This window comes from Trametes versicolor (genome assembly GCF_000271585.1).
Source record: "Trametes versicolor FP-101664 SS1 unplaced genomic scaffold TRAVEscaffold_6, whole genome shotgun sequence".
NCBI classification, from domain to species: domain Eukaryota; kingdom Fungi; phylum Basidiomycota; class Agaricomycetes; order Polyporales; family Polyporaceae; genus Trametes; species Trametes versicolor.
The window spans coordinates 28,798-44,231 of NW_007360326.1; the positions used below are offsets into that span (position 1 = coordinate 28,798).

The 15,434-nt window shown below is 55.2% G+C and overlaps 5 protein-coding genes across 5 annotated transcripts; 2 read left to right on the forward strand and 3 right to left on the reverse strand.

Annotated features, from left to right (window-relative positions):
- Positions 1 to 1,480: 1,480 nt before the first annotated feature.
- TRAVEDRAFT_47274 (uncharacterized protein) lies at positions 1,481 to 4,049 on the forward strand (the record flags this gene model as incomplete). The annotated part of the gene is made up of 3 exons (XM_008040088.1): positions 1,481 to 1,891; positions 1,939 to 2,796; positions 2,847 to 4,049. The coding sequence occupies 3 exons, from the start codon at positions 1,481 to 1,483 to the stop codon at positions 4,047 to 4,049; spliced, it is 2,472 nt and encodes an 823-aa protein (XP_008038279.1).
- A 315-nt stretch (positions 4,050 to 4,364) lies between these two features.
- Positions 4,365 to 4,977, reverse strand: TRAVEDRAFT_47275 (uncharacterized protein; the record flags this gene model as incomplete). The annotated part of the gene is made up of 2 exons (XM_008040089.1): positions 4,365 to 4,380; positions 4,478 to 4,977. The coding sequence occupies 2 exons, from the start codon at positions 4,975 to 4,977 to the stop codon at positions 4,365 to 4,367; spliced, it is 516 nt and encodes a 171-aa protein (XP_008038280.1).
- Positions 4,978 to 5,474: 497 nt separating this feature from the next.
- Positions 5,475 to 11,487, reverse strand: TRAVEDRAFT_124007 (multidrug resistance-associated ABC transporter; the record flags this gene model as incomplete). The annotated part of the gene is made up of 24 exons (XM_008040309.1): positions 5,475 to 5,668; positions 5,729 to 6,067; positions 6,124 to 6,172; positions 6,223 to 6,237; positions 6,296 to 6,376; positions 6,431 to 6,701; positions 6,754 to 7,197; positions 7,262 to 7,353; positions 7,411 to 7,767; positions 7,823 to 7,904; positions 7,955 to 8,268; positions 8,324 to 8,392; positions 8,459 to 8,500; positions 8,555 to 8,582; positions 8,635 to 8,667; positions 8,729 to 9,309; positions 9,369 to 9,440; positions 9,495 to 9,616; positions 9,670 to 9,760; positions 9,818 to 9,971; positions 10,021 to 10,060; positions 10,112 to 10,379; positions 10,430 to 10,813; positions 10,867 to 11,487. 24 exons carry the CDS (start codon positions 11,485 to 11,487, stop codon positions 5,475 to 5,477), a joined length of 4,743 nt encoding a protein of 1,580 aa, XP_008038500.1.
- A 284-nt stretch (positions 11,488 to 11,771) lies between these two features.
- On the reverse strand, positions 11,772 to 13,079 carry TRAVEDRAFT_71824 (uncharacterized protein; the record flags this gene model as incomplete). Its single annotated transcript, XM_008040310.1, has 5 exons — positions 11,772 to 12,178; positions 12,225 to 12,317; positions 12,368 to 12,512; positions 12,573 to 12,776; positions 12,825 to 13,079. The coding sequence occupies 5 exons, from the start codon at positions 13,077 to 13,079 to the stop codon at positions 11,772 to 11,774; spliced, it is 1,104 nt and encodes a 367-aa protein (XP_008038501.1).
- Positions 13,080 to 13,204: 125 nt separating this feature from the next.
- On the forward strand, positions 13,205 to 15,008 carry TRAVEDRAFT_167519 (uncharacterized protein; the record flags this gene model as incomplete). Its single annotated transcript, XM_008040311.1, has 7 exons — positions 13,205 to 13,420; positions 13,478 to 13,648; positions 13,702 to 13,970; positions 14,028 to 14,080; positions 14,133 to 14,243; positions 14,295 to 14,655; positions 14,717 to 15,008. The coding sequence occupies 7 exons, from the start codon at positions 13,208 to 13,210 to the stop codon at positions 14,877 to 14,879; spliced, it is 1,341 nt and encodes a 446-aa protein (XP_008038502.1). The 3' UTR covers positions 14,880 to 15,008.
- Positions 15,009 to 15,434: the final 426 nt, after the last annotated feature.

Here is a 15,434-nt window from a genome sequence, read left to right on the forward strand (position 1 = left end):
GGGTTTCGAGGGTCCTCCTTCACCCCTTCAGACATCACCTCCACGAGCGAACACCAGCAATATCCAAATCCAGCCGCCAGAGGACCTTTTTGAGACACCAAGATGTCAGTTATTCATATCCCGCCCCGTCTTCCATTTCGACTGCTACATAAGCCTCCCGCCGGGCTGTCCTTCCCTCATTGCCCCTCTTCCTCTTACCCCCTCCATCGCTTGCGCTCCGGACTTGCCTCGTCTGTCCTCAGCTGGGTCGCCTTAGTCAAATCTCTCGTGCAACTTCATTCAAGTTCACTCGTCGACGCCGTGTCCCTCATCGCCTGGTCGACTCCGGGTGCGTCTGCTTCTTTGGTTGCTTCAAATCTGGCATTAACATATGTACAAGGTGACTATATGCGGGTAAGCCAACGCTTACACTACCCCATATCCAGTTGCATGGTACGTGAGTATCACTTCCTAAGTCCCGTGTCTCGCCCTTCACCTCAGCTAACTTGCGACAAACAGGCTATATGCGCGGCGGACCGGTAACAACGACGCTGCTCTATGATCAGGAACTTCGGTACGTCATTACTTATATTCTGACTGGCGGAACTGCGAGTTAATACGCTCCATAGCCTGCTCAGTATGCGTAACCGTTGATCCACGTAAGTTTACGACGTCCCTGAGATATTTCTATATACTAATTGCGCCGCCCCCAGTGCTTGCTCATAGTCCCGAGTCTGCAAGCATGCTTCCGGATCGCGTGGCATTCGAGCGTGCGCTGCCCCTTCCCTCGCGAGGTCAGTGTTCTCTATTCGTATTATATCTAGTCCGATACGGCCTGCATCCTGTATTATGTAGTACGCCACAATCACATACTCATGTTTGCTTTCATCGTGGATGTTGTCCCCGCCTGTTTCGGGAATGGTCGAATGGGAATATCATTTCTTTTTTAAAATGTATATTGCTGCAAGCACGCAGGAGTACATAGGAGTACTTGCAAATAGCACGATCGCCCGCAAGGGGCGCGAGTGCTCGGGGGGTTTGGGAGCGCTCCCGGGGGTTTGCCGAGACAGGGCGAAACCTCCTACACCATGCCCTCGGAATGGGAGCGATCGCGTCGTTTGGGAGCGCTCCCAAGCGCTCCCGAGTGCGCACGAGTGCCGAGCGGTTTCGCTGATGATGTCGCAGCCTCGCAGGCGACCAGGGTATGCACGCAAATCCGAAAATGGAAGGTGAGTTACCCGAAATGGACATAGTCGTCAGCCTCTTTCACTCGGGACCGCTGAGGGTGACAGGAGTGGGGGGGTATATAAACCGCGCCGCGGTTCGGTTTCAACCATTCCTCTTCTTCCCCCCCACCCCCATTTTCGCTCTCCAAACCCAGGCGGTTTTGCTCTCGTCGCTTTCCTCGCTTTCGCTCTACGACTGTGTCGTACACACCTTACCTCTCACACACTACGCAGCGCGCATATAGTCCGCTTCCCGTCGAAACACATAGCTCAACATGGTCGTCCTCACCTCTCATTTCACCCTCCTTGCTACCCTGTCGTCCATCGCGGCGATCTCGCTTCTTCCGACGCCTGCCGACGCGGCTGCCATCCAAGTTCGGTATCAGGACGAGCCTAGCCAGCCCATCGCCGCTCGTCATTCCGCTTCTCATGGGAAATCTGGGAAGAAGGCAGAAAGCACCAAGCACTCTGACTCGTCTACGTCAGACTTGAAGGCGTCGTCGTCGAAGATGGTAGCATCGACAAAGAATGCGGCGGACACACCTCAGCGGCACCCGAAGCCGGTCGTTCCTTTGCCTGCTCGGATGGCACAGAAGAGCGCACAGAAGGCGTCTTCTACGAAGAAGGCTGGTGGCAGTGATGGGGGACATTCGGGCACGAAGGAGCCGAAGCATTCGGAATCCAGGGTACGTGTTTTTATTTCGCAATGCGGCCTATATTGATAATCTTACAGCGAGCGGTTTGGAACCCTATCGACCCCGTTTCTCGCATGGAGCGGTTTTGGATGGGCGGCCGGGATGGCATGCCCGCGCACCTCGACAAGAGGCATCACCACCACGATGATGATCACCACGATCACGAGAAGGTCATCGTAGACGGCGACCACGACCATGTCGACGTTCACCGTCGGTCGGTCACTCAGGCCAGGGTTGCCAGAGCTCCCCACGACGACCATGACCGCATTCTTGTAGAGGGCCACAACGATCACGTCCACGTCCACGACAACGACAACCACGACGATCACGACCGTGTAGTTGTGAAGGGCGATGACGACCACGTCCATGTCCACCGTTCACCGTCACCCCACCACCACGGTGCTCACCACGATGAAGTTATGGTCAAGGGAGACCACGACTCCGTCCACTTCCATCGGTCTCCGGAACCTGCACCCCACCACCACCACGACCATCATGATCATGACACCGTCGTTGTGAAGGGTGACAACGACCATGTCAAGGTCCATCGCCGCTCTCCTGCCCCTCACCGTCGTCACCACCACACGGTAGTAGTCAAAGGGGATAACCAGCACGTCCACGTCGGTCGTTCCCCCGCGCCTGTGCCCCAGCCCCATAGCCATGATCGCCACCACGACAAGGTGGTGGTCGAAGGCGATCACGACCACGTCAATGTCCACCGAAGGAGCTACTGGGGCTACCAGCCTATCCTCATTTCCGGGAACGGAGGACACGTGTACCACGTTCATCATGCGTCGGCTCAACAAGACTCGCCCAAAGACATGGTCAATGTGAACCTGAATCTGCGACGCGATGGCGGGACGATGAATGGTGTTCCCGGGTCCATTGATATCATGGTGAGTGCCTCCCACTATTGTTGTACTCAATGCTCATGCGCGATTTGCAGAGTCCGGGGCCTAATTCGGATGTGGCTCAAAGGATTGCGTCTCTCGTCCTTGCTGCACCGGGTAATGGGACCACTGGCGACAACTCGACGAGTGCAACTTTCGTGCTCAACGCGTCAGATACAAACAGCACCCAGTTGTACCTGGTCCCCTTACCAGCCTCCGACGTCGATGCACTCTCGGCCGATCCCGCTTCGTCTCCACCCACCTCGCCGCCGACATTCATCAAGGTGGCGCTGCAGATGGCTATGTTCGACCCGCAGACCGCGCAGCTTCGCTCATACTGCACGACCTTCGATCCCCGCCCCGCCGCCCCGGCTCCGATGACGGTAGAGGCATGTACGGACGGCTCTTCTACCGACGAACATAAGAGTCAAGTCTTTGCATACGAACCCGGTTCGGGCGCCATTCGGCCGATGTGGTATGAGGGTCAGGATAGCGCCGCCGAAGATGACTCCGATAGCTCGACGGTCCCTACAGACGATCCGTCCGATGGCGACGGGTCTGACGATGATCTAGGCGGTACTAGTAACTCGACAACGGTCGATCCGACCACCCCTACCAGCAGCAAGGTTGTGAACGTCACGAGCTTTCAACAAGAGGCGCTGGAGGAGCAGTATGGCGACGCGACACGACCCCCGACTCGCATGGCGTCGTTCAAGACTTTCGCAGCCGACATTTCCTCGAACGCCCGGAATGTCACCCTGATGTTCAGTCCCGTCTCCCCCGAGGTCCCCCCAGCCGCCCCTGTGGCTCAAGACAAGGCTGCGGTACCAGTTTCGAGTACCGAGCTGGCGTCGTCTACAGCTTCTGTCTCTGGGACGGCTACCTCGACTGCTATGTCTGATACCGCCACTGCGGTCATGACAACCTCCTCAGCGGCTTCTTCCGAAGCGACAGAGACTTTGACCTCCTCCGACACGTCTTCTGACACCGCCTCCACAACGTCGTCGTCGGCGCCATCTAGCGCGAGCTCGACTGTCACTGAGTCGACTACTAGTGCATCTGCTACCGCTTCCTCTGCGTTCGAAGTGAAGGTCTACAACCCGTACGCCGAGGACTCGGACTCGGACTCGATCAGCTCCTCAGCGACGACCACCTTCTCGTCGACTAGTACTCCGGCGGCATCGGCCACAATGACGCCCGTCAGCACAGCACCATACGAGTGGATGTTCAAGCAGGGGTCGCTCCCAGACCTGGACTGAGGGGCTCTGACAGGGGGACATGTTTTGTAGAGTGTAGGATTTGCCAATTATGTTGTTTCCAGACGACGCAACTGCGATGCGTGTGCCGAGTCTTCGGGGCTTCATCGTCAAAAGCATCGTTGTCCCCAGCCTAAGTGAGGTGCAGCCTGAGTGAGGCGTTCTTGCGATAGATGGCGATGGTATCCTCCTATCTTAGCCCAATTGCGCTTAAGTATACCAAACGTCCCCTGCAGGCCCGCCGACCGCATATCGTGTAGCAAGATGTATAGATGATCCGGTTCATGTTGATTTTGAAGAGACCCTAGTACCCCACCGTTAACCGTCAAGGACTCTGATAAGAGAAAGTACACGGGGTGAACGTCAGAACGCAAATCAAGACGGTCGTATATAGAGGGGCTACTCACTTCGCTGATCAATCGCAAACGTACGACATGCATGTATAACCGTCGAACACCGCATAACCATCCGGGCAGGCCGAGCCACCGTTGATGGAGCCACTGGCAGCGCCCACCGTTGGACTGCACGTTCCGACTCTTGACGACCCATCCCCGTCGTTGATATACACATCGAACCCGTGCCCGTTGTTGTAGAAGTTGAGCTGCGGCGTGCCACAGAGGTTCTTGACGGAGAAGACGGCCACGGATGAGTCGATGTCGGGGAAGCCGCCGATGACTGGGGCGCCCAACCACCCTAGGCACGAGTAGTGGTTCGAGGGGACGGCCTTCGCGGCGTACCCGTCTCCGCCGTTCGTTCCGTTGAGGATATGGAAGTCGGCGGATGCGGGAGTGGTGGTGATAACGAGGGCGGCGAAGAGAGCGGACCATCTGCTGCGGACGAACATGGTAGTCGTGTAGCCCGCAGGAGAGGTCGCAGAGGTGAGGAGGACTCGGCAGGGCGAATGCACAGCGACCTGAGGGGAGGCAGGCATCTTGATTTATAGGCTTTCGGGGGAAGAAGCGACGTTGCGCCGCTTGGGCTTCCAAGTCGCCTAGGAGCACAAGAAGTCAGCTACCGTCTAGCGTGTCGGGGCACGATCGATACCCTCAGCGGTCGTGACAGGCACACACAGGAGGACGCTTCCTCTTCCGAGTCAACGGCGCGTCCTTTAGGCGGACCAAGAGTCTCTGCCGGTGGCCCACGATGCTGGAGTGCGAACAACAAAACAAGTATATCAGTCCATTTCAACGAGGCAGAGGTTACACAGCTTTATCAAAGAATATATCGAGTCCAAGTCCAACGTCCTGTCGTGTATCCGGGTCTGGCTGTCAGATAAAAGTTCGAGGGTACTATAAATATGGAAATAATGTCCTGTAATGTCCACCTGTAGTGTCCGATTGTGAAGATACGGGCGCAAAATCTCGAAAATCTGCTGGAACGATTTAAGCATGGTGAAATGACTTCCACTATATCAACGAACTTACCATTTTACTTTTTGACTTGATCGGCGCTCTTAGCAGCCGCCTCGAGCTCAGCATACGTCCCACTCTTGAGACACATCGTCCTGAAGACACCGCCCGCCTTCTGCAAGAGGTTGAGAGGGGTATCGAACTCGACGATCCTGCCCTCGTCTAGCACAATCAGCCGATCGTAGTCGATGATTGTACGCAACCTATGAGCGACTGTTTGAGAGTATTTGCTGTTAATAAATTTCCACGCTTGTTTTTGGATACTGAACTCACCGGTCAGCAGCAGCGAGTTTCCGAACTCCTGGCGGATAGCCGTCTGAATCTTCGCGTCGGTGGCAAAATCGATGCTGCTCGTGGCCTCGTCGAGGATGATGATCGAGCTGCGCCGAAGGAGCGCCCGCGCCATGGCAATGAGCTGCCGTTGACCTTGGGAGAAGTTCGTACCGCCGGGGGAGACTTCGGTGTCCAGCGTGAGTGCCGCCTGGCCCTCGCGTTCCGAATGTGAGTCCGGGGTAGAAGCGCTGGGAGTCGCAGTGCGCTCCTCCTCTTGCCGATCTCTCAGTAGCTGGACGCGGTACAACACATCCAGACATTCGCTGTCGGTATGTTCGCCTGCGTGTATAAATGAGCGCAGGTCTCCAGAGAAGGGTGAATCTAAGCCGACATACTGAAGGGGTCAAGGTTATCACGGATTGTGCCGGAGAACAGCACAGCATCCTGTCAAACGATGAAGCTAGGAACGAAGTCTGGACGATTGCAATGCATACCTGGGGAATAAACGTCTACGGAGGTAGATGAACATCATTCAGGAAATCAGCCTGCAGTAAGAGAACCACTCACAGTGCGAGACCGCAAGTCCTGTACACCGATCGTGGTGATATCGATACCGTCTATGATGATGCGGCCGCTGGCAGGGTCAACCTAGTAGAGTATGTGTTCAGCCTATAACCCTTTTATCCCAGAGGTGGCACTTACAAAGCGCAAAAGACTCATAGCGAGCGTCGACTTCCCGCTGCCAGTCCTCCCCAACAGCCCTACCCGCTCGCCTGCTTTGAGTGAGAACGAGACACCGTGAAGCACCTCGGGTAGTGTGGGCGCATATCGGATGACCAGGCCCTCAACGACTAGCAGGTTGTCCTTGTTCCCACTGGTAGACGACGGCCAGTATGCGGGCGGCCGCTTGGACTCTATTACCGCCGGCGGTTCCTGAGGCAGCTGTAGGTACTCCACCACACGTTCTACAGAACTAAGGAGCACTTATCAGTAGTGTTTCGCAAGATATCAACGATAATGCGTACTTCAGATCCTGCTCCAAAGAGGTCCAGTTGCGACAGACCCAGTATGCGTTGCCCGAGAACGACATCGCCGACGTGATACAAACGCCGGCCAAGCCGGCATCCACATAGCCCGCCAGAACGAAGATAGTCGTTGCCAGAGTGCCGATCGCACCGAGCGTACCAAACGTGAGGGCGACCCAGCGGTTCAGCATCCAGAACGTGTACCACATCCGCGTGGTGAGGTCGATCTGCCTGTACATGTCGTCGAGGAAGCGCTGCTCCGCGCCGAACGCGCGGACGGTCACGATGCCGTCGAGCAACTCGCTGAAGTTCGAGAAGATCGGGCTGCGGGTGTTGGACTCCATGCGCTGGATGTCCCGGCTGGTGCTGAGGTATGCAACGGTGGTACGGGTGAATATGAGACCGATGATCGCTGCAGGGATGACGAAGAGCGGGAAGATGGCACTGCGCGGAATTGGATTAAGGTTACTGTCGGTTCCACGGACCGACGAGGGAGGCGAGGACATACATGATTGTGAGCGTAGATATTGTGATCAGCGCCAACGACTGGTTGACGGACTGTAGGCTGCCGGCAAGAGAGAGATCGACCGTTTCAATGTCCTAGGTTAAAGCTTAGGTTAGCAATCTCATTGATACGACGATTCGGATCACTCTTACCTTGCTGAAGCGATTCAGCATACGTCCCTGAGGTGTAGTATCATGCCACCTCATCGTTGCCCGCACGACGGCGCGCAACAGCCTGTCGAATAGTATTTTGGAAGCCCGAAGAGCACCAGTGTATTGCACTGCCACTCCAATAGCGTTGACGAGGATGGTCGACAGCGCGATTGCAGCATATACGCCGACATAGAAGTACGGATTCGACTGGGCGGACGGCAGGGTGGTCGTGACGATCTCAGTTACCGCGCTATGGTTGGATGTGTCCAAGGGGTATTGCTGCTCGACAGGTGTCCAGAAGATATTCGCTGAATTGATCGATCCACCTGACGCATCTCCATACGCTTCACCCCAGACCTGCGTTGAGTGAGACACCGCGAAAACCGCAGTGATTATCGCAACAGAAACCCACCTTGATCCAAAATTTCTGGCCTACAGCCAGGAGTTGAGTCAAGAGGAGGAGAACCACCAGAATTGCCCACGTCCAGTACGAGCTATGCATATATCAGCCAGAAGACTAGTCAAATCAGAACGAGGTACCCACGAGGCCACGAGGTAGACTTTGTAGATAGGCCACTTCACACGGCCGGCCGCACGATGTTCTTCCTCTACCAGCTTCCGAGGCTTCTTACCCTTCTGCGCCACCTCAAGACTTTCTTCAGTGTCCAGAGGGGTTGTCTCCGCAACGTCGTGCTCGTCCTCGAGCGCGGCATCCTCTTCCCCTTGGGCGATGTCCTCGAGCGCGCCACTCGCGCGAAGTTTTGTCACCTCGCCTTGTACATCAATGCGACCATCGGCCATGCGAACGATGTAGTATGCTCCCGATAACACCAGCTCGACGTGGTGTGTGACGAAGATCTGAACTGGCCAATCAGTTTCCGTGCCTCGAGGTAACCTTCACGATATCACTCACGACTGTACGATTCGCGAGTAACGATCCCCGGAGCAGCCTCTCGTACAAGAAGCGAGCAGTGTGGCTATCCTGAGAGCGGCACGGACATAAGTGATCAACGATCGGACAGAGTTGAGCATTTTTGCGTGCACATACCACTGCGCTCAACGGGTCGTCGAGGAGTACATACTTCGTCGGCTATGGCCACTGGAGTCAGCTTGAACTTTGGATCCGTGAAGATCTGTGACTGACAGCATATACCGCGCGGGCGAGAGCCACACTAGATATATCCACTCAGTAACGTGTATAGGGAAGGAGCTGAAAGTGCGCACCGTGCCTTCTGACCTCCAGACAAATTTACTCCTCTGGCAAGCTATAGGTGAGTATCCTTGGACTTCCGGGTGAATCATGTAGTAGACAACGAACCGTGCGCCGATTTCCGTCGCATCACCATCTTCTAGGATCTCTAGATCTGGCCTGAGCGCGCAGCATTCTAAGACCGCATTGTACCGTTCTTCATCGTATGGGAACCCGAACAGGATGTTATTCCTGATCGACTCGTGACGCAACCACGGGGTCTGGGATGCGTAAGAGATTGTATGCGCCAGCCCGTACTCGTCAATCTTGGAAGCGTTTTTCGACATGACGATGCGCCCTTTCAGCGTCGTCAGCTCGCCTAGGAGCGCCATCAGTAACGCGGTCTTCCCGCTGGCGGTTGGCCCAGTGACGACAGAAAGTTGGCCCTCGGGGAACATGACATCAATATCCTGTAGTTGAAACTGGCGATCGTCTGCGTTGTCGCGGTGGAAGTTGCTTGACTGGTCAGCGCTCTCGCGACTATCGGCCCGACCCTTCGTCGCGTTCCATATAAAGGTGCCGTGGATGATCCCGAAGCCGCCCTCCGCGTCTTCAGATGGGGGAACATGCCCCTTCTTCAAAGAGGATACCTGCTCGTTCACCTCCTCTTCATCAAGGTAAGCCGCTATGCGCTGAAGCGCAACCTTGGACTATAGACGCGATCATTAGCTTGTCAACGTCAGTGTACTGCATGTACATGCGAGCCTACCTGGAATATCTGGACAAACCATGTCGAAATGCCGTTGAACGGTTCACGGAGCATCTGGAAAAGTGCGATGGCCTAAACGAATTCACTTGTTAGTACAAATCGATGTTAATGAAAAGGAGGACATACAGTGAAAGCAGTACCTATCGTGAGCTCGTTTCCTTGCCAAACGAACACCAAGAAAGTTGACACGGAGACTAGAATTGGGACGCTCGCCCAGATGAACGAGAAGAGTAGCGAGTTGATGCGCTCTGACGGGACCAATGAGTGAGTTTTGTCATGGCCACCGGCGTTGAAGACACACCCTTGACTAGCCATTGCAGCTCGACCCTGCGCGTATCCGAGACGCGTTTGATCCAACGATCCTCCCATGCAAAGAACTTGATAAACTTGACCTGATGCATACATGACGATGAGTGAAATGGTGATGGAATGAAAGCTGTATGTCATACAGCACTTATGAGCTCGTTCACAACGCTCATTCGGCTGTCGCGCGCCGTAGAAAGACCCTTCTGCACGCGTATTGATCTTTTGCTGATGATTCGGTTGAGAGGCGTGGTCAGCATTACGATGAAGACGCTCGCAAATGCAGCTGATCCCAAGAGTCTTTTGGCAGGTCAGCACATGTGTACGCGTAGAATCTCAAGGGTCATACCGGTACAGGAACAGAGTCGCAAGAAGGATTTCGAACGGGCCTGTATGCATGATCAGCTTTCATGTACCCGTGAAGTGGCAGTGTCACTCACATTGATATATGAAGTACATGTAGTTGACGATTCCAGAGATGCGACTGGCATCGCCGGCCATGAGGTTGACAATCTTCCCGACATCCGCACTCGACTTGGTATCCCCGGTATCGCGCCGATCAGCATTGGGGTCCGAATGTTTGCGTTGGATGGTCCCGGAGATATCCTTGCGCTTGAGAGCTTTGTCGTAGATCGCAGCCATGAGCTCAGAACGGACCCGTCCGGAAGCACGACGACTGATCCATAGGCGCTGCACCTCTACTTGCCCCTGCACGGCGTCAGGGCTTCGAGCTACCAATAAAAACGATGTACACATACCTGCAACAACTTGCACGCAAATGCGAGTAGTGCATACACAAACGCAAGCGCCCTTTGCTCCCGTGTCTTCCCCGGCTGTGCGAGTGCGTCCAAAATGAGCTTCAGGAAGACGGGCCCCGCGTAGCTGAATATGACGCTGAGACACGTCAGCACGATGTCCAGGAAGAGCTCTATGTAGTGCAAATTCCAGAGTTTCCGCAGCAGCGTGCCTGTGGATCGCGAAAAGAGGATGTACAGTGGGCGAGCTTGTTGGAGCGGGCTGATCGACCACACGTCTTCTTCGTTCAACGTCTTGGACAAACCGCGCTCGAGCAAAGGGAGCATCCAGCGGAAAGATGCCCAGCCCCACGCAGTAGTGTAGTATTCGGGAGAGACTGTTTTCCCCTTGAATGCAACGGTAAGCTCAACAGATGACTGACAGTGCATGATAGACCTACGATGTCTTCTTTCCTGATCCGCTTGCTAGGGACAGCCAGCGGCATGTTCATGACTACTGCCAGGACCCCCGTGACGGCGAATATATTCAACGCGTTCGTGGCTACCGTAAGCGGCTCCAGGGAGACAGCGAGAACATAGCTGTCGTATAGGTAGCCAACGAACACAGCAGTCGAGCAGGTCAGGTGCAAGCAAAAGAGAACCAGGAGGTCATAGGGAAAGGAGATGAGCGGCTTCACGATAGGTCGAAGGCCGGCGTAGAGCCAGGTTGTCGCCATCAGAAAATGAGACACGCTGTTCCAGATATCTGCAGGACTGACGGCTATGGTGTAAGTTGCAGCAGCGATCCATGCTGAATACTGTAGAAGTGACACTGTGGACAAAAGGAGAGTGCGCCAGAGGGGAGCAGCAGCAGCAGCAGCGTCCTCGCCTACGTCGTCCTCCGCAGGAATGAGGGCCTCGGCCTCTTCTAGTGTCAGATAGCTTTTAGGACGAAGATGCTTGGCCACTACGCGAAGTGGCGGTACAAGGATGAGGAATCCGAACGGGATGGCTGACGCCCAATAGTCACGTATGCAGGAGCCCGGCAGAGGAGTAAGAGCCGCACCATCGCATATAGCCATCCCGTAGGTGGGGGTGGATGTTTCGAGTTGGTCTCGCAAGTTTGATCTGACCCGCCTATGTATAGTCGTACAGTCTCCCACGCGCCTTGATGGTGTCATCGAACGTACACAACGCGATAAGCGGCGAGCTTTCGCCGGGATCGGAAATCGTCTGCGGAAAGGAGTACTATGACCGTGCCAGCGGCGAAGATGGATTCTAAGCTACAGCATGAGGAGAATCATCGTCAAAAACACCGAGCGCTACGTCAGCTGTGAACACACCTAGTACAGATAGCAGCTATTCTTCAGGCATCCGGCTCTTGTCGTCCGATCCAAATCTCTATCGGCTGGCCTCCAGCGCCGACTCTGTCCCCAACCTGTTCGAACGCTACCCCGATTTCCTTGGCCAGGTCCCATAAACTTCTTTCAGCGGAGTCGCGCTGCTTATAACCCAATATAATCATCGGGGGATTGGACGGTGGACTCAACCGGATGAGAGAGGATAGCGTCCGGACCAATGAGGGGAAGGAGGCCACGTTGTACGTCACGTCTGCCATGATGAGCACATCGAAACCGGAGTCGACGGCGCACACCTCCTCTGGAAGCTCTTCGTTGTCCCAGTCCAGGACCAAAGGGCAGGGTCGCGTGTGTTTTGCTTCAAATGACCCTCCGTTACCCGAAATATTGTGAGCAAGGAGCGGCATCGCCGAATCTATGATTCGTTAGGATGGTGTATAGACAGGGTCACGAAGACGCACCGAGGTCACTGGTAAGAATACACCCGCCGTTGTCCTTCGACGTTCCCGAACGTAGAGCACCGAGAGTCAGGGAAACAATTCCCGTGCCGGCCCCTAGTGCACAATAAGGACCTCGAGCAGGCGAAGTAAGAAATGGATCATACCGAGCTCAAGGATCTTACGGCTCTCCGGAGACATGAGGGCGTCGCGCGCACGCGACACCAGATCGTGCTCTCCACCAGCTGCAGGGGGGTTTTGTGCTAGTTGAACGAGCCATGAACTAAGTCCGATGCCGCTGTCCCATATTTTCTGGAGGGAAGCTCTACACAATTCGTGAACAGTTTCAGGGTACGCGATATCGCAGCGTACCTTGTCCAAGTCAAACGATGTCTGCTCTCGCACGGTCAAAAATCTATTTTCACCGGTCTGCAATGGGACCCGGTACACTCGTTCAATCTGCTCCTGCTTCTCCACCGTTCGCCCTCGCGAACTGAGCAGTATTGGCATAGACAACACGGGAAAGGGCCTGGCTCCGAGGTCGTGTGCGGCAAGGTTGATGATGTGCGGTCTTCCCTGACCATGTGCAGTGAGTACGAGCCTGTACGACTGTCCGTCTCGTACACCCTGGGGCAGCGGAACTGGGATCTCCTTGTACGCGCTGTTCTGCCGCCAAACTGTCAACTTTTGGGGAGTTGTAACACTTGGATATGGATCCGCGCGGTTGGGGTCGGCGAGTGACCACGAGTAGTAGATGTCTTGCGCGCCGTCAAAAGGCTCTGTTCGCAGGTCGTTCGCAACTTGCGGTGTGATGGCTATTGAACCCGACGGAAATGACTGGGTCGCCGGGGGCCGCAGGAAGGAGATGTAGAAGAACATGGTGCGTTTTCTCGTTGTATTTTGGGCCACGGCAGAGAGTGCGTCGCCCGTCGGCAGGCGTGGAGGAGGCAGGAGGCAAGAAGCACAAGCTCAGCGGACGCGCGCTTCTGCAGCCAACGCGCCCGGCAATGCTTTGGACCTTACGCTCATCCAGACTCTGGACGCTCCCATGTCGTCCTCCACAACGCTCCTTTTCATTCACCCCTGGACGACGGCTACCGCGCGTGCTCGCTGAAGGTGTACCCAAGGCTCCAGTGTTTCGGGAGGAGGTCGCGAAAGCGAAGAAACTTCCATCGTTTACCGACGCAGTACGCAATGTGCCTATACGAAACCAAGTTCTGGTGAGCAACCAGACAATCGCTTAGTTGGAATCTCTAAATACAGATGTATGCGTCTAGTTCGTCGTCGCGGGCACAGTTGGTACTCTGGCTGTGGGTGCACACTTGACAAACTACGAGCTGTTCAAGTGGTGGGCATACATTGCCTCTACACCGAAGGCTGGACTGAAGAAGGATCGACCGCCTACCTCAGAGGAGCTGGCACGAGCCAAGTATTATGCATTTGGGCGGGTACGTGCCGAGCCGGCTCACACAAGTGTACTTATTCGAACATCGCCCTTCAGCGACTACAAAACGGCCTCGTCAGTCTCAAGACCAACATGGAGCAACTTCCCGAAACCATCAAGGCGATGGTCTCCTGGTCATACATACAGGTCTTCCAACCGATCCTGAATGCGTCCGAAGGCAAGCGCATGTGCTGGGCTATCGGCGCGGTGAACTGCGCCGTCTTCCTCGCATGGCGTGTGCCACGCTGGGGCGCGTTCATGATGCGAAGCTTCACGCATAATCCGCTATCAGGTCGTTCGTATACGCTGCTCACGAGCACGTTCAGGTAAGCCTACACGATATTTTGGTATAAGTAATATTGACCGACGAGCACGTTTGTTAGCCACGAAGGCTTCTTCCACTTGGCGTTTAACTGCCTGGCTCTCGCAAGCTTTGGTATGCACCAGATGCATTATGCATTTCATGCAGCACTGACTTAGCTACATAGGCTCAGCGGCGGGTCAGCAGTTGATGTTGTTGACCAAGAAGGTCGAGCAGGAGCGCGGCATTCTATCAGAGCCCTCGCCTAAGTGGCATTTGCTCGCGCTGTTTATCTCAGGTCCGCCTTATATGTCTCTTATTTTTGACCATGGACTCACCTGTATTGCAGCGGGTCTCTTCGCGGGTCTGGTCTCGCATGTGGCGTATGCGCGCTGGAACTACCCCAGGATGATCGCCAGGCTTAAAGCCGCAGCACCCTCGCCAGCCGTTCTGCATTCCGGCTCGTCAGCTTCCGCGGGCGCATCGGCGGCGTCAGAGGCTGCGCTCGTATCCGCGAAGAAGGCAACAACCGATGGCCAGTACTCTCTTGGCTCGTCAGGGGCGATATATGCTATGTTTGCCATCACTGCGTTGGGCTTCCCCGACGCGGAGATCACGCTCATCATCCCTCCATGGTTCCCGATCAACATACAAACCGGCTTCACCGCCATCATTGCTCTCGATATCCTCGGTGTGCTACGTGGCTGGAAGTGAGCACATTATTTTGTTTAGTTCCACTCCACCAAGCGGATTCTAACGCAATCACCGCAGGATGTTTGACCATTACGCCCATCTCGGCGGCGCCGCATTCGGTGCATTCTGGTTCGCATATGGCGCGCAAATTTGGTTTGCAATACGCGAATGGAACCTCCCGGTGGCATACTTCTTCCACGGCCACGCGTTGAAGGCGGCGAAGGAGTCGACTTCTGCGTGACGAGCTCTAGCAGATGCAACTGATACGCCTCCGACACTCGCACTAGCACGTACAGTGTATGAGCCCTCCAGTCTTACTTAAAGCTGTAGTATGAACTCCTCCCCCCCGCTCTAATTCCAGTTCGTACCCATACGCATTTACCAGCGATCTGATCTTCCGAAGCATTTTGAACTCCCAATCTTTGTACGCAGCCTTTGCCCCTTCTCTGGCTGTCGGGAAATTCGTCAAGAGCGACAAGTGGCTGGCCTTTGCTCAAGCGGTGACGATGCTCCTTTTGATCATGCAGTGACGTTACTTACATTGGCTTAATGCAGTGACCTTATATTGCACCGCCTCATGCAGGTGCCAGTATGTACTGGTACGTTGATGGTGGCGGCGCCAACTGCTATGCATGGACCTTTCCGATGGGTATTTATCTTGAGTTCTTGGCGTGTCGTCGTGCACTGCAGCGCGCGCTGCATGCTCTGCCATCGACCGGAGCTTGGTGCTCGTATTTGGCAGATGGGGAGGGCGTGACGACCGCTATCCACATTGATGCCCGTATTTGCAGAGGGG